At 53.0% G+C, this 19,798-nt stretch overlaps 2 protein-coding genes across 7 annotated transcripts; one reads left to right on the forward strand and one right to left on the reverse strand.

Moving 5' to 3' along the window:
• Positions 1-1,901: 1,901 nt before the first annotated feature.
• REPIN1 (replication initiator 1) lies at positions 1,902-7,901 on the reverse strand. 4 transcript variants are annotated; one of them, XM_054726304.1, is made up of 3 exons: positions 7,665-7,901; positions 6,222-6,407; positions 1,902-4,882 (listed from the first exon to the last, which is right to left on the reverse strand). In XM_054726304.1, the coding sequence occupies exons 1-3, from the start codon at positions 7,864-7,866 to the stop codon at positions 3,144-3,146; spliced, it is 2,127 nt and encodes a 708-aa protein (XP_054582279.1). In that variant the 5' UTR covers positions 7,867-7,901; the 3' UTR covers positions 1,902-3,143. The 4 variants fall into 4 exon arrangements, with proteins under 4 accessions (XP_054582279.1, XP_054582278.1, XP_008152142.2 ...); XM_054726303.1 differs by having other exon boundaries at positions 1,902-4,885; XM_008153920.3 differs by lacking the exon at positions 7,665-7,901 and adding an exon at positions 7,084-7,173 and having other exon boundaries at positions 1,902-4,885.
• An 8,518-nt stretch (positions 7,902-16,419) lies between these two features.
• Positions 16,420-19,627, forward strand: RARRES2 (retinoic acid receptor responder 2). Of its 3 annotated transcripts, none has more exons than XM_054726175.1 (6): positions 16,420-16,441; positions 17,477-17,674; positions 17,925-18,029; positions 18,832-18,927; positions 19,212-19,339; positions 19,517-19,627. In XM_054726175.1, the coding sequence occupies exons 2-5, from the start codon at positions 17,501-17,503 to the stop codon at positions 19,326-19,328; spliced, it is 492 nt and encodes a 163-aa protein (XP_054582150.1). In that variant the 5' UTR covers positions 16,420-16,441; positions 17,477-17,500; the 3' UTR covers positions 19,329-19,339; positions 19,517-19,627. The 3 variants fall into 3 exon arrangements, with proteins under 3 accessions (XP_054582150.1, XP_008152143.2, XP_054582149.1); XM_008153921.3 differs by lacking the exon at positions 16,420-16,441 and adding an exon at positions 16,524-16,595; XM_054726174.1 differs by lacking the exon at positions 16,420-16,441 and adding an exon at positions 17,281-17,303.
• The last annotated feature ends 171 nt before the right edge of the window (positions 19,628-19,798 follow it).

Consider the following 19,798-nt stretch of genomic DNA (forward strand, 5'->3'; position numbering starts at 1 on the left):
GGCTTAGAGATTCGTGTTCTAGTTCCATAGCTGCCGCTGGATTCTAGTGGGAAAGTCACGGTCACTCTCTGAGCCTGTTACCTCCTCTACAGAGTGAGAGACTTCCTCCAGATTGACATTTCATGACCAAGGTTATTTAGAGGGTAGAAAGAATGAAGCATAGCTGGGTCCTATTTCCATAAAGTAAAAATGGGGGGCTATATGTTCATATCTGCAAATGCACAGAAAAATATTCTGGAAGGACACTACCCTCCAATTCCCTACATGGAGTAAAGATATGGAGGGTGGAAGGGAGGGAATGAAAGACTTCCACATGAAAAAAAAATCTAAGTATATCTGCATTGCTTAATTTTGACAAGATAACTGAATACTTCTGTAATCGTAGAAGAAAACAGAAAAAGCCCAGGGCTCTTCAGAACAGGGCAGCTCCTGTCAGCAGAGCACTGACCATCCAACCCAGGCAGCTCCTCTTTCAAGCCTGCTGGCAGCATGTGCGATGCTGAGCAAGGGCTTGGGACCCACTGGGTCCCCTGCAGGACTCTAGGGGCAAGTTCGCTCTATCCTGCCTTACCAGCCCCCTCGAGGCTACTTCTGTGGCGTTCCCTGACCCTTGGCCCTCTTCTCACCACCTCTACCCAAAAGCAGCGGGCAGCAGAGCAGTAGAGAACTTTCGGTGCTCACCTTCCCCACACACGAGGCGTTTTCTTTAAAGGTAAGTTTTTAAAAAGTCAGAACCCCTGGTCAGATCCCCTCTCCCTCATCCTTTTCTCTGACCCCCCTCCCCCCAAATAATAACACTAGATGCCTAAGGACCTGTCTCCTGCTCCCTAACCATCACCCCATCTACCTACTTTCCTGATACTCCCTCCCCGCCCCGCCCCCCTCCCCATAAAGCACTGCTCCCTTCCCTTGAAGCCCTCAGCTCTCTTAGACATATTTAGGTGAGGCTTCCTTGACACAACGCCCCCAGGTTCTGAAAGCTAATTTGCCACCATCAACTACACAGGCTTTCAGGTGGCCCCATAACCCCATAAGCCAATATGAAGTGTTGAAGCTGCTTGATTCCTTCCTATACACTTGGAGCCCCACGCACCCTCATGTCCATCTCTCTATACTCATTATTTGTGTACACATATATGTCCGCCCCAAACTTACTAGTAGGCCTTCTAAGGGGAAAGATTGGGGCTCATCTTTGTAAACCCTGTTTCCACCCCACACATCAAGCACACAGTAGGCAATGAATACTTATCTTCACCAAAAGCAGCAGCATCCTCCATGGCCATAGTCAAAGCACAGGTTCCAGGAGTCAGACTGACCTCTGACAATCACCAGTTACATGACCTTGAGCAACTGCATTCATCTGTAAAAGAAGAGTAACTACCGCACAGGATAATTTAGGGACACTTCTTTTCGAGGTGCCACTCACATAAACAATTTGTGGCTATTATTATTATGCACCCGACTATGCCAGGTGCCAGTAACCTGTACAGAAATTACAAAGACTGGCAAGAAAATGGCCTACTGATACCTGTCAAAAACAGGCAATCTTATTTGTATGAAACAACAGTACCAGGAAGCGTTCACAGTAACAGATGTAGGGAACTCTGGCAGGCCAGCCAGGGAGGCACTGCAAGACAATCAAATCAGAACTTTTCCCCAATAACTGGCACCCAACAAGTCTGACCTGACCCACAGAAGGCTGAACCCCTAGAGAACTTGCCCCTCTTGCTGGGTGCGCCTGGCCTTCTCTGGGGAAGAGGGGCTCAAGCAGGGACAGAGGGGCTCAAGTCGGGGCACTTGGCCTGCGACCAAGTTCTCCCCCTCCCCCACCCCTGCCCCCACAGCACTCCCCTCCTCCTCCCAACACCACAGCTACAGGGAGAAAGGAACATTTCTCAGCCACCAGTGCTAAAACCAAATCTTTATTCTCTAATTTGAAAAGGAGGGTGGTAGTTCTGTTTAGTTCCAGAGAATAGAACAAGGCCCAATAGGTAGAAATTATAAGAAAGCAGATTTCATTCATTATAAGGAATAACTTCTAACAATTAGAATTTTCCTACAATAGAACCAGGGCCTCAGGAGGTGGGGACTGTCACCTAAGTGTTCAAGCGGAGGCTAGGCATCCAGACACTAGAAATGCTGGAAAGGAAACTCACCCCTATCTCCCTCCGATATCAGCCGGGCAATCCTTCTACATGTGGGGTTCTGGAAAGTGTGGAAGATGACTGGGGTGTTTAGACAAAACCCTGGACACAGGACTGCTGACAGCCAGGGGGTGCTCTAAGCATGGGGAGGGTGGTGGATAAAGAGTCAGATGGGGCCTGGCTGGTGTGGCTCAGTGACTGAGTGTTGACCTATGAACCAGGAGGTCATGGTTAGGTTCCAGGTCAGGGCACATGCCCAGGTTGCAGGCTCAATCCCCAGTAGGGGGTGTGCAGGAAGCAGCCGATCAATGATTCTCTCTCATCACTGATGCTTCTCTCTCTCCATTCCTCTCTGAAATCAATAAAAAAATACATATTTTTTAAATTTTTTTTTAATCTAATGGGGTGACCTGTGCAGAAACCAGAACTGACCTTTAGGGAGGGAGGGAGGGAAGCCAAGACTAACAGTAGATGGGTCTCTCCAAGACTGGGTACCAATGCAGGGGCAGGTGGGAGGGCTGGGGAGGGATAGGTCAGAGCAGCTTGGCTTCACCTCCCAGGGCTGCCTAACAAGGCCAACAGGTTTCCCCAGCTATATCCAGCTGGTCCGCTTTGCTTCCCAAGCGCTCTTTACTAAGGACTACCACACCTACTTCCAAAAACAAGCTGAAGCTCAAAATAAAAGGCAGGGACATTAAGGCGTTAACACCAGAGAAGGGTCATCCTGTCCACCGGTAGCCCCTCCAGCGGAGGACAGACACTAAGGGGTGGGTACAGGTGCTATTGCTACTTTTCCAGGGCACAGGACAGTGAGGAGGAAACCTTAGCAAACACCAGCTGCAGGCCGGGCCCCTGTGCTCGGCATGGGCTCCCTGGCCTAAGGTGTGGAGGCTGACCTCCCTCTCTAACAGGGCCTGCCTCTCCAGCCCTTGCTACACCAACAGCAGCGCGGGCCTGTGGCCCCACTGCATCACGTCCTCGTGAACAATGCCCCTGCCCTCAGATGTCATGCTTCTTCTGATGGGTCAGGAGCTTCTCCTCGTCGTCAAAGGTCTGACCACAGATGGCACAGCAGAAGGCGCCGTCCCGGATGTGGCTCTTGCGGTGGGTGATGAGATTGGACTTCTGGCTGAAGCTCCTGTCGCAGTCGGGGCAGGCGTAGGGGCGCTCGCCAGTGTGGATGCGCCGATGGGACACCAGGTTGGACTTCTGGCTGAAGGCTTTACCGCAGTCGGGGCAGACGTAGGGCTTCTCACCTGTGTGGATGCGCCGGTGGGCCGCCAGGTAGGGCTTGTGGCGGAAAGCCTTGCCACAGTCTGGGCAGACGAAGGGCCGCTCGGGCGCGTGGTCACGCCGGTGGGCTGCCAGGTGGCTCCCCTGGGAGAAGCGGCGCCCACACTCCTCGCAGGCAAAGGGCCGCTCCCCTGAGTGGACCCGAGAGTGGGCCACCAAGTGGGTCTTCTTGCCGAAGTTCTTCCCACACTCGGTGCAGATGAAGGGCCGCTCCCCCGTGTGCTGCCGCTGGTGGGCCCGCAGGAACCGCTCCAGCCGGAAGCTCCTGCCGCAGTCATCACAGCCGTAGAGAGATGGGGGGCCTTCTGCCTGGTCCCGGGGGACCTCTCCGGGGGCCTCCAGCAGAGGCTCGGGGGTAGGCTCCTGGACAGGCTCCTGGGCAGGTCTCAGTGGAGCCTCTGGGGTGGGCTCTGCTGAAGACTCCAGGGGACCGGCTGAAAGCTGGGGGCTCCCTGCGCTGGCGGCGCTCTGGGTGGACCCTTCGGACCGCTTGTGGATCTTGCTGTGAGACAGAAGGTTGGGTTTGTGGCGGAAGCGGCGCCCGCACTCGGTGCATGGGTAGGGCTTCTCACCAGTGTGGATGCGCCGGTGTGAGGTCAGGTAGGGCTTATTGGTGAAGCGCTTCCCACACTCAGGGCACTGGTGGGGCCGCTCGCCCGTGTGCACGCGGCGGTGGGCAATCAGGTTGGGTTTGTGCCTGAAGCGCTTGCCACAGCAGGCACACTGAAAGGGACGGTCAACGGCGTCTCCGCCGGGCCGGGGGGCAGTCACTGCCGGGCGGCCCCTGGGCCGAGGCCCAAGAGCCTTGGCTGCTGCCTCCTCCAGGGCCTCAGCTACATGAACCCGTTTGTGAGCAACTAGCTGGTCCCACTGGGCAAAGCTCCTGCCACAATTGCCACAGATGAATGGCCGGGCCTCGGGGGTAGGGGGATGGCACCTCCGCAGATGCACTCGAAGCTGCTTTCGTCGCCAGAAGCGTCTCTCACACTCAGGGCAGGCGATGGGCCGCTTGGCAGCCGAGTGGGCCCGCAGATGCAGAACCAGGGCCACCCAGCCTCGGAAGCTCTGCTTGCAGAGGTGGCAGGAGAAGCCCAGGTCTGGAGTGGCAGCCGCATGGACCTGGCAGTGCAGTGCCAAGAAGGGGGCGTGTCGGCAGCGACGGCCACATTCCGGGCAGGCCAGGGGCAGCCGGGCCTGGCAGTGTCGGGCATGAAGCCACAGGGCCACCCAGCCGGGGAAGTGCCTGCGACAGTGGGCACAGCGATGGACCCGGCCCGGAGCTTGGCTGCCTGGCTGGGCTGCCGAGGTACCTTGTACCCTCAGCCCGTGGGGCTCCTTCTCCAGAGTCTGGGACGACTCCTGGGAGGGCCCAGAAAGGAGCTGGGGCTGGGCCGAGCCCATGGCCAGGGGGCCCCGGCAGCGTCGTTCCAGCATCGGTTCTTCCTCTGCTGTGGGTGGAAAAGCACAGTCACACCAGAGGTCCACTCGCCCTGCCCCCATTCCTCCCCTGCCACCCCAGCCCGAGGGAGCTCCCCGCTCTGGATCCCTGAGCCCTTGAATCTAGGCTACTCTTCTGTATTAGTTCAATCTTGGGCTTCTAGACACATTTCAAGTATATTTGTCATGAGTCTTTATTGACCCTGACACTTCTTAGAATCCCCCTCAAGGCCACCATGTGCCTGGCATGGAGTAAACACTCCATATTGGCTGCACAAGCATTTCTGCCTCTCCAGAAAGCACATCGCCGCTCTCCGCGGTGCTTCGTGCTTTTTCCAAATGCGGCCCCGCTGCCCTCTCCTGTCCCTACTACTTCCTGTTGCCACGACAGCTTCACAGCAACTCTGTGAGGCTGGATGAGCAAACATTAGGTTCTCTGTTTGATAGATGTAGCAACCCTGAGGCATAAAAGGTGATAAGACTGGCCTGAGAGGACACAGTAAACCAACAACAGAACCAGGATTAGGGGACAGGTCTAAACTCCCAGGCCAGTGTTCTTTCCTCTTAAAACCTGGGTTTGTAATGCTCTCAGAGAAACTGCTATAGCCTTTCATTCCTATTATCTTCTCCCTGATATTAATCACAGCACAGGAAGGCTTTTTCCGCCTCCCTAACTCAGTCTCTCAGGGGAGAAGCCAGGAGAGGGAGTGAGAACAGCCCTGCTGGGAACAGGAGGGGAGCTGGATGCTACTCTCAGCAAGAGGCCAGGCCACCGCCTGTCCCGACTGTGCCCACATTCGGCCCACCTGCCCCCCTCCACCCACACATGCATGATTAGGACACTGCAGGAAGGAAAGCTCTCCCAAATCCAAGGAACACTCACAACCTGCTCCCCTCAGCGACCTAGGGCCCCGGCGCTGCCTCCCTTGGGTGGAAGGGATTATTGGGGCAAGAGCAGGGGAGGGAAGAAGAGATTATGTCTAGTCCTGTCCCAACCCCGGCAAGGGCTGCCCCATTTTCAGTAACTCCAAAATGCCAGGGAGCCCAGATTCCTGCAGGACAGCTTCCTAAGCCCACTAAAGGGTGGATGGAGGTTAGACTCCTAAGGGACCCTCACTTCCCTGCTCAAAAGCTCCAGACACATCCTCCTAAATTCCCTAGAGTCTGCACTCCTCTGAGGATCACAGACATGACTCATTCCCAGCGGCCAGACTGAGAGGAGGGAAGGCTCCAGGATTTGAGAATGGGATCCTTCCCCCACAGGCACCCTTCCTTCCAGGGATGGGGGGCCTGAGCACTGGGGCTGTGGAATGGCTTGGGACCCCAATAAAGAAGGCCGGACTCTACCCTGGAGACTGTGGAGCTGGAGATGCGTTTTTTTCCAGCTCCTGCTGGGGATGCTCCTGCGGCTGTAGCGCCCGCTTCGGCCCGCACTCTGGTAGCCCCCCGATGCCAGAGAAAACTGCAGGAGTAATGACACCCCTACCCCCATGGCAGAGCTCAGGCCTCTGACTGCAGAGAGGCCAGCCTTACCTGTGGGGAGGGGAGGAGAAAACAAGCATGAGGCTCTGCGCTGCGCCAGGGCGGTCATCTTTGTGTCCTCGCCAGCCACAACCCCCTCCCCCACCCAAGCCCCACGCCCGGCCGGCAGAGTGACCTTAACGGCTACCACATTCATTAGTAAATGTGTCCCCTGCACCAAGGAAGCACACAGCTGCGTTTGGGGGTCACTTCGTCCACTGGTAAGGTCACAGCACGAATTCTCCGCGCTGATGGCCAAAGGCCGGACTACCGCAGCAACTCTGGAATCCCGGCTGGCTCCCCTCCCCCACGCCCTCCTCCCAACAGGAATTCCAGGCCCGTCTCCCAGGGGCTGCGCAGGCAAGCCAGTGCCCACGGCTGGTCAGCAGCCCCTCGCGCGTCCCGGGTGGCGGAGGGCCGTGGAGACCCCACCCCCACCCCCACTTTGTACCCGCGCACGTCCCCCGTCCCACGGCTCCGCACTCCCCTAGCGGGCCCTTTCGGATCCCCGCGCAGAGAGCACCTCCGGGAGCCTGTGCGCAGGTGCGCAGGCTCCCCCCCCCCCCCACAACCCCCCGCCTCGGTCGGCTGGTGCCCCCCACACGGCGCGCACACGGTCACGCGCCCGGCAGGCTGGGCCGCCCCCGCCACGGCCCGCGTGGAACCCCGCGCCCTGCCCGAGACGAACCTCTCCCGCCGGGTGCGTGGAAGCGCGTTGCGCGTCCATGAGGCCAGAGAGCCGGCGCCGGTGGCCGCGCTCGCTCCCACCCGCCGCAGCGACAGCAGCTGGTTCGAGTTCACCACTGCCAGGCCCGAGCTCAGCCCCCCCCCGCCCCGCCGGTTCCCAGCGCCACGTGACTACAGAAGCTGCCGAGGGTCAGTCTCGGGCTCCGGCCGGCGGCCGCGGTCGGAGGGAGGGAGGGAGGGAGGAGCGGGTCCGGACGGGCAGCGTTACCCGCAAAGTGGGGCCGTCGCTGCCCCCAGCGCCCCCTCGCGGGCCCGGCTGGGGGAGGCCGCCGGGGGCCCGACTCCGTTGCCATGGCGACCACAGCCCGGCGATTCCGGAACGGGCCCGGCTCAAGTTTCCCGACCCTTTGTCCCCACGGAGGACGCGCGTCCCAGCGCGACCGCGTGGCTAGACTTGTCATTCAGCCAGACCCGGCCTCGGCCTCGTGGGCTTCCTAAAGGCCCCAAGCTCGCCCGAGCCTTTCCAGAGGGCACTCCCGCCCCCCGCCCCCGCCACGCCCTTCACTCTCTGGCCACCTTGACCTTGGCCGTGCTGCGGCACCTCCAAGGGGTCTGAGCCGCGCTGACAACCACCCATGAGTCTGATCAGAAGCGGAGACAGAAAACGCCTGATGGCGTGAACTTTGAAAAGGGAATGCCCTCTATTCCAAACATGAGCAGAGAGGAGTTCTGTCGCCCGTGGCCGCGGGGCGTGGGGCCGTTCTCGCTTCTCGCTTCGGGGCATTCCGTTTGGAAACACGAGGCAGCAGGTTGGCGAGTGCGGAGGCAGGTGCGAGCCTGCGCCGGTGACTCACCCACTAGCAGGTGGCCTTGGCTTTCCAAACAAAACACTTCCTGCGTGTTCCAGGCTCGTACAGTCTCATGCTTTCCAACAAAGGCCGTTTTTTAATTGTACCAATATTTTAAACACTTTAAAAACCTATTCCATACATAGGAAACAGAATATAAAAATCTCTCGTACTAGAGTGAATTACATTTAATATTTTGGTATGTGTCCTCCCATGCTTACCTATGCATATTGGACATACTAGTAATTGGGATAATGCTTTTGTAAAGATGTATTCTGCCCTTTATACTTAACACTGCTATGAATTTTCCCCCCATTTTATAACATGATTCTTAATGTCAGCATAAATGTACAAATAAGTTGTTCAAATGTTTCTGTTTTTCTATGTCATTATAGATTTGTCTTTCATGTCTCCAGGCTCTATGAAGATGTCCAAGTATTGTTTAGAAGCAGCTCTGTGTCTGCAAGAGGGAAAACTCCATCCACCTATTGGAAACAGACTGTTTCAGGCCCCGTTCATACATCCAACAAATATTTAATCAGTGTGCACCATCTGCCATGGCGCCAGGTGCTGGCCTGATCGTGAGCCAGGCAGAAATGGTCCACGCTGTTCTTCCACAGTGCCTTATAACCCTGGGTTAGCGATGGCAATGTCTCTTGGGTTAGTACTTAAAATGAAATAAAACCAAATGCTCGTTGACAATTTCTGAATGGATGGCTGTTGAAAAGCTAGAGGAGACTAGGGAACAGAGAGAAGAGAGGAAAACTTCATCCTAATGGAACTTACTTTATTGTCAACTCCTGCTGCAGACAGCATCCTGAAGGCAGGTTAGGAAACTCACCGAGCTTCTTCCATGTGTTTTCAGGCAGTGTGGGAAGGAGGAAGAAAGCACACGTGACCACGTTCACCTTGATGGAGGCCACATCTGCTGGGAGGGCCTCACACTGGCACAGTCACTGTGCGGCCTCCATTCCTAGAGCCCTCTCAGCATGGGGACCTGGAGAGGCCGCAGCCAAGGCTCACCCTGAGCAAGGCCCTGACTGCCCATCTCAGGTGAGAGCAGTCTCGCTAGGTCATGTGGAAACTCCAGGAAAAGATCAGTGTGCTTCTACTGCTGCAGTTCTAAGAATATCCTTAAAGGCACAACACACACAGAGGGCCTGGCAAGGATGGACCCTGTAAGAGCAGCCCTCAGCTGGGATCAAATGTCAGCCCTAACTCTGCAGCCCCGGACACGTTCTGCTGCAGATCTAGTTCCAGGAGTCTGTTTTTCTAAAAGAAAAAGAACGTAATTGGTCAAAAGGAAACCAAGTAGGGATCTCAGATTTCCTGTACCAGCACCAGGGTTGTGAGGCCCTGCTCACCACTTTTCACCTCTCCCCACGTCCACTGCTCCCACCTGGCCCCTGCACAGCTGCCCTGGAGCTCCGTCTCCCGAACCAGATTAACCCTTTAAACATAGATCAAGTGGCTTATGTCACATTTTGAAAACATCACAAACCACTGCCACAGCCTCTCAGGCTCTATCTGGACTGACCATGCCTACCTCTCTAGCTCCATGCCATCGGGGTCCTGGTGGACACTGTCCCAGCCTCATCAGCTCATGCCTCCACTAGGGCCTTTGGAGTTGCTGTTCTGTCTGCCTAGGATGCTCTTCCACCAGAAGTTTATAGGGTCAATCTTCCACTTTATTCAGGTTGGAGTCCAAATATCCTCTCCTCAAAACATGACCCTCCCACCTGTGTCTTCCTGTGGCTACTGTGACAAATTTCCCCAAACGTGGTCGCTTAAGACAACGCACATTGATTCCCTGGCAGTTCCAGAAGTCAGACGTCCAAAGTCAGTTTCACTGGGCCCAAATCAAGGTGTCGGCAGGCTCTAACGGAGACTGTTTTCCAGCCTCTAGAGTCGCATTCCGTGGATGCCTTGGAGCCCTTCTCCCTCTTCAGAGAATTGCCTTCTGTCTCTGCTGTGGTCAAATCTCCCACTGCCTCCCTCTTATCAGGACCCTTACATCCAGGGCCTGCCCAGATCATCCAGGACAGTTGTAAGGGCAAATGCAAGTTAAAACTAAGAAAGACAAGTTTGCATTCCTGGTGCAAAAAGGGGAGAGACTTTCCCCACAGCCACCACCCTTTCCTTAGAATACTTGTCATTGTGAATTTTTCTCTGTCTCTTCGAGATGTATGTATACATAAGCCTCTTGCCCACTTTACAACCCAGGAGCGTCTCTCTCAGGGACCTGGAAGCCACCTCTTTGAAATGTAAATATCAAGGGAGACAGGGCCCTGTCTCCCAGTCCCCATGGGAGACTGAGACCCTAAACTGGGTAGACACCTGCCTCCAAGCTGCAAAACTACCTCCTGTCATAAAGATATGAGAAGTGTGTTTTTCCTCTGGATAAAGGCAGTTAACTAACACCCCCATTACCAGGTGAATCTAGGATGAACTCTGTCCTCTCCCCGGAGGACTAGTGACAGTGTACCTGGAGAACATGCGTGTAACAGATTGCACCTGCTGGGCTGTGTAACAGGTGAGATTTCTTTCCGTTTTTGCAATCTCCTGGTGGACTTCCTGTGATGTGCATCTCATTCTGGTGTGATGATTATTCAATAATAAAACTGTTTTGTGTGTTTTTTCTCTTCTACCTTTGTGGGGAGCTTCCTTGGTTGGGTAGGCAATTTTGTGTTTTAATTCTATTTTCCCAAAATTCTTACTTTAATCACGTCTGCAGTCCCTTTTGCCATATAACATTCACAGGTTCTAAGGATTAACCCATAGACAAGCCTACCACCCACTCCTGCCCCATCACCTTCAAGCCCCCCCTACTTGGTCTTACTATTCTTCTTAGCACTGATCACCTACTTGAAATTATTTAGGCATTTATTCATTTAGATGTCTTCTGTCTAGTTAGCTACCACAACCTAAGTCACACGAAGGCCGGGATTGTCCTGTCTTTTTTAACCACCACATAGCCAGGCCCTGGAAAGGTGTCAGGCCCATGGTGGGTACCCAGTGTTTGTGGACCAAATGAGTGAGGAAATGAAAGAGCTTGACCCCGTGGTTAAGGGGATTTGATCAGACCACACGGATCTGCCCAAGAGGCAGCCTGAGCCCAGTGTTCGCCTCAGACTCTCTCCCTTGGCGGCTGCTTGTAGAGCCGGTGTTGGGAGCCCCGCAGAACTGCCAGTTCAAATCAGTATGTGAACGAGGTAAAGAGCAAGAGACGCAAAAGAAAATTTGAGTCTATAACTCTCTCATTTGAAGGACTCGTTGGGGGCAGTGCCTTAAACATATTCTTTCATCTGGAACACTATTCCAGAATAACTGGAAGGCTGGATCCTTTAGGGAACCTGTGGCTCCTCCGGGAGAGGAGGGTGCTCCCCTCCCTGGCAATGCGTTTACCACCCCGTGGTGATTTGGTCTTAGGACCAGACATTGCAAGAAAATGCTGGAACAAATCCTCCTGGTGTCTCAGTCAGGAAAGAAAGTACTTGACTTTACCTAGAAATCTACATTTATACCCTTTTAAGGTTAAGTCCCATCTATTATTACAATGCTCTGTCTTGTTCAATTCCAGACTGGGATCAAATTATATCTTTTTCAACTTAATTAAAAAGATGAGTTTAGAAGCCAGTGTGTAACTGTTCATGGTTTAAAATCTACTAAACACCAAGCTTGATTTGGAAACACAAGGAAATTTCAAACAGAATCTCCGCAGTCTTTGTAGTTTAGCAGAAGCAGGTATATTTTCAAGTGTCTTGTTTCCTGTGAGTGGCGTGTGCTGTTGTTGCGAAAGCCATCTGTCCATGTTCTCCACCAACAAAAATGCGATCTCTAACCTTGGCTCATTCCTCTCCAGACTCCTCTCCAATAAAACCACTTGGTGACTTGGAGGAATCAGTGTGTGAACCTGGCCCTTACTTGGTGCCTTCTAACAGGTTTAAGACCATATCTGGGTCACTGTTAAATTTGTTGCCTTCAGAGTTGGCCAGTGAAGTCTCAATATTCTCAGAATTGGTTAACTTTCAATGTATTACAAATGAGTTTTCTCTTAACAGTATTTATGGTTTATTTTGTGGATGTTATTCTAAATTCCAACAATATAGCATGTTGACTACATAATAACAGTCTATAACATTACTACATTCAATAAATAATATACTAAGTAAAATTAACATTTTTGAAGCTTGAAAAATGTTTCATTTCCTAAGCATCTAAACTGCCCTCAGTGCCTTCTTCCACTGGCGAGGTGCCGCTCATTATCCAAGCCTGTGCTGGTTCCCAGCTCTAACAAACATGCATCTGGGTGTAAAACAGTTGCAACAAATTGGCATGACTTATCAGTCAGATGCAGTAAAGAGAAGTTCTTAGGGTTAAACCAGAAGTCAAAAAATGATCACAGGTGACCACAAGTATGTAAGAAAAATAATTCCACAGCCTTAGGGAATTCCTAAGTTTAAAGAACCTAGTCCTAGCTCATGCTCACTGTTTCCCTCTAGTGGTAGGTCTTTGAGATTTGAGGAGCTCATGGGGTCTTCGAGACTTTCAGCTTAGTTATTTGCCTCCTGGTCACTTTGATTTGGGAAAATATTTTTCAATCATGAAAGTGACTTCTTAAATATATTAAATAAATGTGAAAGTGTCTTTGGTTAGTTTGCTGAATTTCCTTGAAAGAGCACAATTCTAAAATGTAAATATTATATTATATCTGTTACCAGGCGGGGTCTGGGCCTGGAGTGGGTCTGCCTTGGGCCCACTGTCAGAGTGTGGGTTCTTGACTTTGTGTAGACAAGATTTCCCAACACGCATCCAGGTGATGTAGAGAGTGTGTTTATAAAGCTGGGGACAGTGAAACAAAGGAAGGGCTTAAGACAGAAAAAGCAATGGGAGAGAGCCTGGGCTGGGCTGCTCTGGCTCTCTAAGAAATAAAAGCCACAGTTAAAGAAATGAGCTCACTGGGAAATCGGAGAAAAAGGGGCCCTTGGAGACAGGTTCAGGGGGTAAGCCCAGGACAAGTTGCCACTGCCCACTGCTCCCCTAGTTGCAAGTATCCTGGGGTCCCTGAGAGTTTAGGAGAAAAACAGCAGAGATACAAGGCGTGGGTATGCTTTAGTGAGCGCAAACAGTGGGTCCTTTGTCTTGAGGCTTTTTATATTTTTTTGGCTGGATGGAATCCCAGTGGGAGTCTCAGGGGAGGATCTTAACAGAATATTTATTAGCTTTTCAGGTGTGTCCTTTAAAATGTTAATTAATCAAAATGTGTGTATAGAGCCCTGGCCAGTGTAGCTCTGTGGGTTGGAACATCATCCTGCACTCCAAAAGGTGGCCAGTTCAATTCCCGATCCATGTTTCTCTTGCCCCTCCTCTCTCTAAAATCAACTTCTTAAAAATGTGCATATAGAGGGGTCAGGGGTTATTTTCTGTTAGTTTAATTTTAAAGAATGTCATCAATTGAAGAAGGACCAGGACCTAGGACATTCTGTCCCAGGGCGGTCTGGAATGGGAAAACCATTTGTTCCTAAGTGTCCTTGGTTAGGGAATAGAAAAACTTGTGATTCCTTAGCTGAGTGTAAATTGCTCAAATAGTTTGGCCTTATTTAATTATTTTGGGGGTTTCATGTTATTATTTAATCATTTTGTCTCAGTTTCCCTTATTCCACTTGTCTAGGAATTTCCCTAGCTTCTTACTATCCTGCCTCACACCTATTGAAATCCAAATTTCAGTTCCTGCCACACTAAAACGTCATAAATGGCATCCTGATTGTGTATCTTTTTTTAGGATAAATGATAGGATTTAAACATTTATTCTCAATAAGGCAAACATTTTTGGCTTAATATTAGTCATCTTAACCATGTTCGTTTTGCTCACAAAGCACCTGATCAGTGTGTCACACAGACAAAAACTTGGCTTTTCAAATAATCAGGTTGAGTGCATAGCACCAGGTCTTCAGAGAGGATCTCCTCCGTGTGTGTAAGTCTGTCAGGGCTGCCATTACAAAGGACCACACACTGCGTGGCTTCAACTACAGAAATGTATTCTCTCCCAGTTCTGGAGGCCAGAAGTCTGAGATGAACGTGTCAGTAGTGTTGGTTCTTCTGAGGCCTCTCTCCTTGGCTTATTAATGGCGGAGTTCTCCCTCTGTCCTTGTCCTAATCTCTTCTTGTAAGGATACCAGTCATATTGGTTTGGGACCCATCATATGACCTCATTTTACCTTAATTACCTCTTTTAAGTCCATAGCTCCAAATACAGTCACATTCTGGGGTGCCAGGAGTTAGGCTTCAACATATGAATGTTTCTTTTTAAGTAACTCACAGACTCTGGTTAAACGCGTGATTATATAACGTAGTTATCCCTATTCCCTTCTATAACTTCGTTAAAACGACAGTAAAAGAATAAAAAGCTGTAAGTTCACAAGGAGAAAGACGATGGGAGAAGAGACAACAGAGGATGAGACACTGACATGTTTTTTGGGGTTTTGAAATATATTTTTATTGATTTCAGGGAGGAAGGGGGAGGGAGAGAAAGATAGAAACATCAGTGATGAGAGAGAATCAATGATTTGCTGCCTCCTGCACACCCCCCACTGGAGATTGAGCCTGCAACCCGAGCATGTGCCCCTGACTGGAATCAAACTGGGACTCTTCAGTCCGCAGGCCGATGCTCCATCCACTGAGCCAAACCAGCTAGGGCCACATGACATGTTTTATAAGATGGTGCAGAAGGCATGGTGGTAACTGAACAGAGTTCCTATGGGGGCGGGGGTGATCTGTGAGAGCAAGAGGCATCCTCTGAACCCTGCGGAGATTCTGAACCAGAAGGCACCAGGTGCACGGGAGACAGGTGCACGGGAGGCTGGGACATGGGCGGAACATCCCAACCCTCCACCACTGCCAGAGACTAGAGTCTTTTCCGCGTGGAAGTGCAATCAGGAGAGGGCAATGGCCCAGATGAAAGCAGGAGGGTAGCGTCAAGGTACCATGCTAATGTTGCTCTCAGCCTCGGACCCCACTTGGCACCCAGATCACAAGCAGCCACTTTCCATACATTTGCTCATTTTCTCTTTGCGACAACCCCCAGGTGGGGTTTCTGACCCCACTATGCAGTGAAGGAGGCAGGAGTTCCAGGGGTTGGAGTCCAATGAGATCCTCTATGTCCAGCATTGGGACAGGGCCTGGAAGCAGAGAAATGGTCCCCCTGGTTACTGATAGGCAAAGTCCCAGTGCTGGCTCAGATTTGCTCAGATGTGCAGGAGTCGAACCAATTTCTGGACACTGTTTTCCTGACTCCCCCACTGACTCTATGAATTCTACCTCAGCATCCTGCCAGGCTCCCAGCACCCCACGAGAGACCCGTGTCTATATTGCCAGTAAAGATAGGACATACAGGATCAAGGCTGGACTTGTGTGCTGGTGGTAGAGGTTGTCGCACACCAGCGTCACCTCAAAACAAGATGCCTGCCCTGGCTGGTATGGCTCAGTTGGTTGGGCATCGTCCGTGCAAAGGTTGCCAGTTCAATTCCTGGTCAGGGCACATGCCCAAGTTTCAGGCTGGATCCCTTGTAGGGGGCGTGTAGGAGCCAGACTATGGATGTCTCACTCTCATATTGATGTTTCTCTTTCTCTCGCCCACCCCCTTCCTCTCTCTAAAAATCAACATATGTATATGTATATGTATATGTATGTGTGTGTGTGTGTGTGTGTGTGTGTGTGTATATATATATATATATATATATATATATATATATATATATATGCAAAGTGTCCCCTTGGGAGTTCGACCGACCGGGAGTTTGACCACTTGCTATGATGTGTGCTGACCACCAGGGGGCAGTGAGCAATGAAGGAAGGCCCCATAGGACAGCCAGCAGCCGCTAGGGACCCTACCTGTGCATGAATTTTGTGCAGCAGGCCTCTAGTATGTATGTGTGTGTGTGTGTGTGTTTGTATATATATACACACAAATATATGTATGTATATGTATATATGTATATATGTATATATATGTATGTGTATATATATATATGTATATATGTATGTATGTACGTATGTATATAGGCTTTAGGGCATGGGAGGGGAGAGGGATTGAATGATTTCTGATTCCTCAGGGCCTCATCTGGTTTGAGGATGTCTGTATTTCTGGGAAGAATGTCCTGAAATGAGTGTCTCAGGACTGGTCACTCAAAGGGGCCTAAGAAAAGGGCAGCCCCACCTGGAGGCAGGGTGGCGGGCAGAGCAGTCCCACATCCCGAGGAGAAGGAGAAAAGTCCTCCGTGCCAAGACCTTCTAGAGCTTGGGCTCCTGGGCCTCACCTCACTTCTTCCCAGGCTCCCTGGACACCCTGCTCCCCCGCCCCGCTGGGTGAGCGGCCAGGGTCAGGATCACAGGACCGAAGGGCAGCGGAAGGGTGGGACGGAAGGAGAGGCTCAGGAGGGGGTACTGCCCCGGAGGCCAGTCCTAACGGGGTGGGCGGAGCCTCGGGCGGTGCTGGGGACTGGAGGAAGCCCCGTAGGTGGGAGTGGGAAGGTGGGAGTGGGAGGAGAGGAAGGGAGGGAGGGAGGGAGGAGAGGGAGGGAGGGTGAGAGGCGGGGCAAGGGGACCGGGAAAAGGCTGACAGCCCCAAGTCGCCGCGGGAAGTTAGAATAGACTCCGCAGGGAGGAGGTAAGGAGGGAGAGCGGGCTGGGGGCAGCTGGATGAATGAGGGATGCGAGAGAGGGGCTGGAGAGGAGGGGGGCAGGAAGAGGGAATCGCTCCAAGGGCCGAGCTTGTCAACTTGTCTGAGAGCCCTTGCTTTAAGGCAACACCCTGAGGCTGAGAGAGGGTGATGTGGAAGGCCCAGAAAAAAGACAAGGGAGGGTCTGCCTGAAGAAAGGCAAGGGTGGGGCCCAGGCAAGACCCCCTTCTCTGGTTTAGGGGCAGGGCCCATGGCAGCAGACAGCCCCAGTGCAGGGAGGGGTGAGCATCCTCCTGGGTCCCACCCTGTTTTGGCCCTCCAAGTGTTTACATCTTTCCAGAAATATTCAGCCTCCTTTCTGGGCCCTGTTCTCCCTGCAGTTATACTGGGCCCCCCTCCCCGGGGGGAGGGGGAATGAGGGCCAGAGGCTGGGACCTGGGAACCAGTAGACCCAGGGTGGGGAGGGGAAGCTGAGAGGGGCTCTAGGGGCAACTAGGGCAGTGGGGACAGCGAACTGGACAGAAAAGGGGGGGAGGAAGGGGGAAAGAAGGGAGGGAGGAAGGGAGGGAGGGAGGGAGGGAAGGAGGGGCAACAAGAGTTTTTCCCTGGCTGTTGGCCTAGGACAAAAGCCTACTCAGCATCTACCCAGGACAGGGCCAAACCCAGGCTGAGCTGGATCCAGGGAACAGTGGAAGGCAGGGCAGGGGAATACCAGGGGAATCTAGGCAAAGGGCCACATCCTGTCCTGTCCCTCTACCTTTGCCCAAAGCTCTGCTAGGCATGCCCCCCTCCCCGACCCCCAGGGCAGGGCCAGGGGGTTGGTGGCTCCCCTGGCTGGTATGAAGAGCTGAGAACATGCCCTTTGCAGGACCAGAGTGACTGAGGTGAAGTCATGTGGCAGCTGCTGATCCTGCTGGCCCTGTGGCTGGGCACAGTGGGCTTGGGCAGGGCCGAGCTCACTGCAGCCCAGCACCAGGGCCTGCAGGTGGCCCTGGAGGAATTCCATAAGCACCCGCGTGTGCAGTGGGCCTTCCAGAAGACCAGTGTGGACATTGCCATGGACAAGGTTAGCAGCACGACCCCGGAAGAGAGGGGGTTAGGGCCTCACCCCAAGAGACCCAGGAAGCAGGTGCTAAAGTGCTTGGGTTCTGTGAGCACCCGGCTCTCTGGAGAAAGGCCACTACGCCAGCCCCCAACTGGGTTGTGCTGTTTCACTGTGGGGAGAAGGGAGGGTCACATTCCAGGAATTGCTCTGCCTGCTCAACTGGCTGCTGGCCTTCCTCTGTCTGTCTGTCTGTCTGTCTGTCTGTCGGTAGCCCACCCAGGCGGGGACCTTTGTGAGGCTGGAATTTACGCTCCAGCAGACAGGCTGTGGGAAGAAGGACTGGAAGAGAACTGAGTGCAAGGTCAAGCCCAATGGGGTGAGTGGAGATGTGCACACATGTGTGACGGGGCACTTGCTCGGGTGCAGGTGCATGTAATTGGGTTTAGTTGGAGATCCAGCAAGAAGCCCTAGGTTGGTGACCCCTCTGTGGAGCCTGTGGTTGTGACATTGTGGGTGGCCTGGGCCTGAGTAAGCAGGAGGGAGAGGTGGGCTACTGGCACGGAGGACAATTTCATCCGAGTTCCTCTCCCAAGCTTCAGATCACTGGCAGAAGCCCATGGTGTGGGTTGGTCTGGCCCCAGACCTGGTGAATTCCGTCTTCTGTGAGTCTTCAAGCGGAGGTGGCCTAGCCTAGTCTGATCCATGACAGGGCTTGACTGTAATCAACCATCTTGGGGGCAAAACCTGCTATTGGGGAATCCCTGGGTTGGGAATGCAACTATCCCGCTTCTAGACTCAGCTCTGCCAAGCACCAACCCTGTGGCTTTGCAACCCTGAACTAAAGGCCTCAGTCCCACCATCTGTTAAAGGAGGGGCCAGGTTATACCAGACATCTGTGCGATCCTTGTTTTCAAATAAAACCTTACAAGCAAATGCAAATAAATATAACAGATGACAGGAGAGTGGGTCTGGCGAGAGTCACTTGGGCAGGATTCCTGCCTACATACACAGAAGTCTCATAGTTTTGAAAACTGCAGGATAGTTTGACTTCTGAAATTTCCAATCCAAGGGTGGACTGGAAAGGACCCCATTGCAGGCAGCCCCCAGCCTCCACCCTCATGAGGCCACAGGCCTTCCCTCACCCCTTTCTTCTCCTTGCCCCATGCCCCTCTCCCCAGAGGAAGCGGAAATGCCTGGCCTGCATCAAGCTGAACCCTGAGTTTAAAGTCCTGGAGCGGATGGTCCACTGCCCCATAGAGATGCAGACTCGACAGGTAAGAGTGGGCAGAGGAAGAAGCAGAGAGGTTGGGGAGGTGGCTGAGAGGAGGAGGCTGAGAGGCAGAAGTCTGGATGGAGTAAGGACAGGGAGTGGAGGGGTGGAGAGGGGTGAGGAGGGATGAGAAGGATGAAGAGGGGTGAGGATGAGAAGAGGGTGAAGAAAGGTAAGGGAAGTCAAGGAGAGGTGAAATGGGGAAGGGGGAAGGAGGATGAGGGGGTATTCCTTAGGGGCTGTGAAGGTGGACTGGGCAGAGGCAGACAGCAATGCTGGCCCTGGCAGGGGCCCAAGGAGCAACAGGAGACCCAGTGCAGCAGGATTGAGCAGGCCCACGAAGGAGCCCACAGATACTACTTCCCAGGACAATATGCCTTTCTCCAACGTCCTGATTCCGGCTGAGGCCCTGACTGGTAGGCAGCCAGGAGGGTGGGAGGACTGTGGAGCAGGGACAGCCCTGGGTGGGGGTTGGGTGGAAGAGAAGGCTGGTGCTGGTGCTGGGCTGCAGGAGGAGGGGAGGAACTCCTTAAGCTGGGACCAGGACCAAAACAGCCTCCCTCAAACCCAAATGTTGTTTTCCTTTCCTTTAGAATTCAATCTTGTTTTCTGGACAGCTGTGGAATGTAACAAGTGAATCAGCCCTCCCCTGTGCCCAGGGAAGATCATCTAATGAACCCCAAATTAATAAAAATGCCCTCAGAGCTGTGTTCTCTCCTCCCCTTGCTTTGCGCACTCTTCTCCCCTCAGCTGACTGGTAGGTGGTGAGTGAGGAGAGGCTGGGCTCACAGGAGAAAGCAGGACACCCAGAATGGGGGAGGGGCTTCTGTGTGCTCCTCCTCTTCCCACAGGAGACCAGAGGAGGCAGGGATCAT

The sequence above is a fragment of the Eptesicus fuscus genome, chromosome 14 (assembly GCF_027574615.1).
Source record: "Eptesicus fuscus isolate TK198812 chromosome 14, DD_ASM_mEF_20220401, whole genome shotgun sequence".
NCBI classification, from domain to species: Eukaryota; Metazoa; Chordata; class Mammalia; order Chiroptera; family Vespertilionidae; genus Eptesicus; species Eptesicus fuscus.

What these genes read in the sequence shown, in the direction of transcription:
- REPIN1 (XM_054726303.1), bottom strand. Translation starts at nt 7,866, where the DNA reads ATGCCCCGAAGCGAGAAGCGAGAACGGCCCCACGCCCCGCGGCCACGG. An exon ending in GGTGCCGCAGCACGGCCAAG is followed by an intron (nt 6,408 to 7,664) that starts GTCAAGGTGGCC and finishes CCCTCCCCACAG; the next exon opens with GTAAGGCTGGCCTCTCTGCA. An exon ending in CCAGCTCCACAGTCTCCAGG is followed by an intron (nt 4,886 to 6,221) that starts GTAGAGTCCGGC and finishes TTCCACCCACAG; the next exon opens with CAGAGGAAGAACCGATGCTG.
- RARRES2 (XM_054726175.1), top strand. Translation starts at nt 17,501, where the DNA reads ATGTGGCAGCTGCTGATCCTGCTGGCCCTGTGGCTGGGCACAGTGGGC. An exon ending in GCAAGGTCAAGCCCAATGGG is followed by an intron (nt 18,030 to 18,831) that starts GTGAGTGGAGAT and finishes CCCTCTCCCCAG; the next exon opens with AGGAAGCGGAAATGCCTGGC. An exon ending in TAGAGATGCAGACTCGACAG is followed by an intron (nt 18,928 to 19,211) that starts GTAAGAGTGGGC and finishes TGGCCCTGGCAG; the next exon opens with GGGCCCAAGGAGCAACAGGA.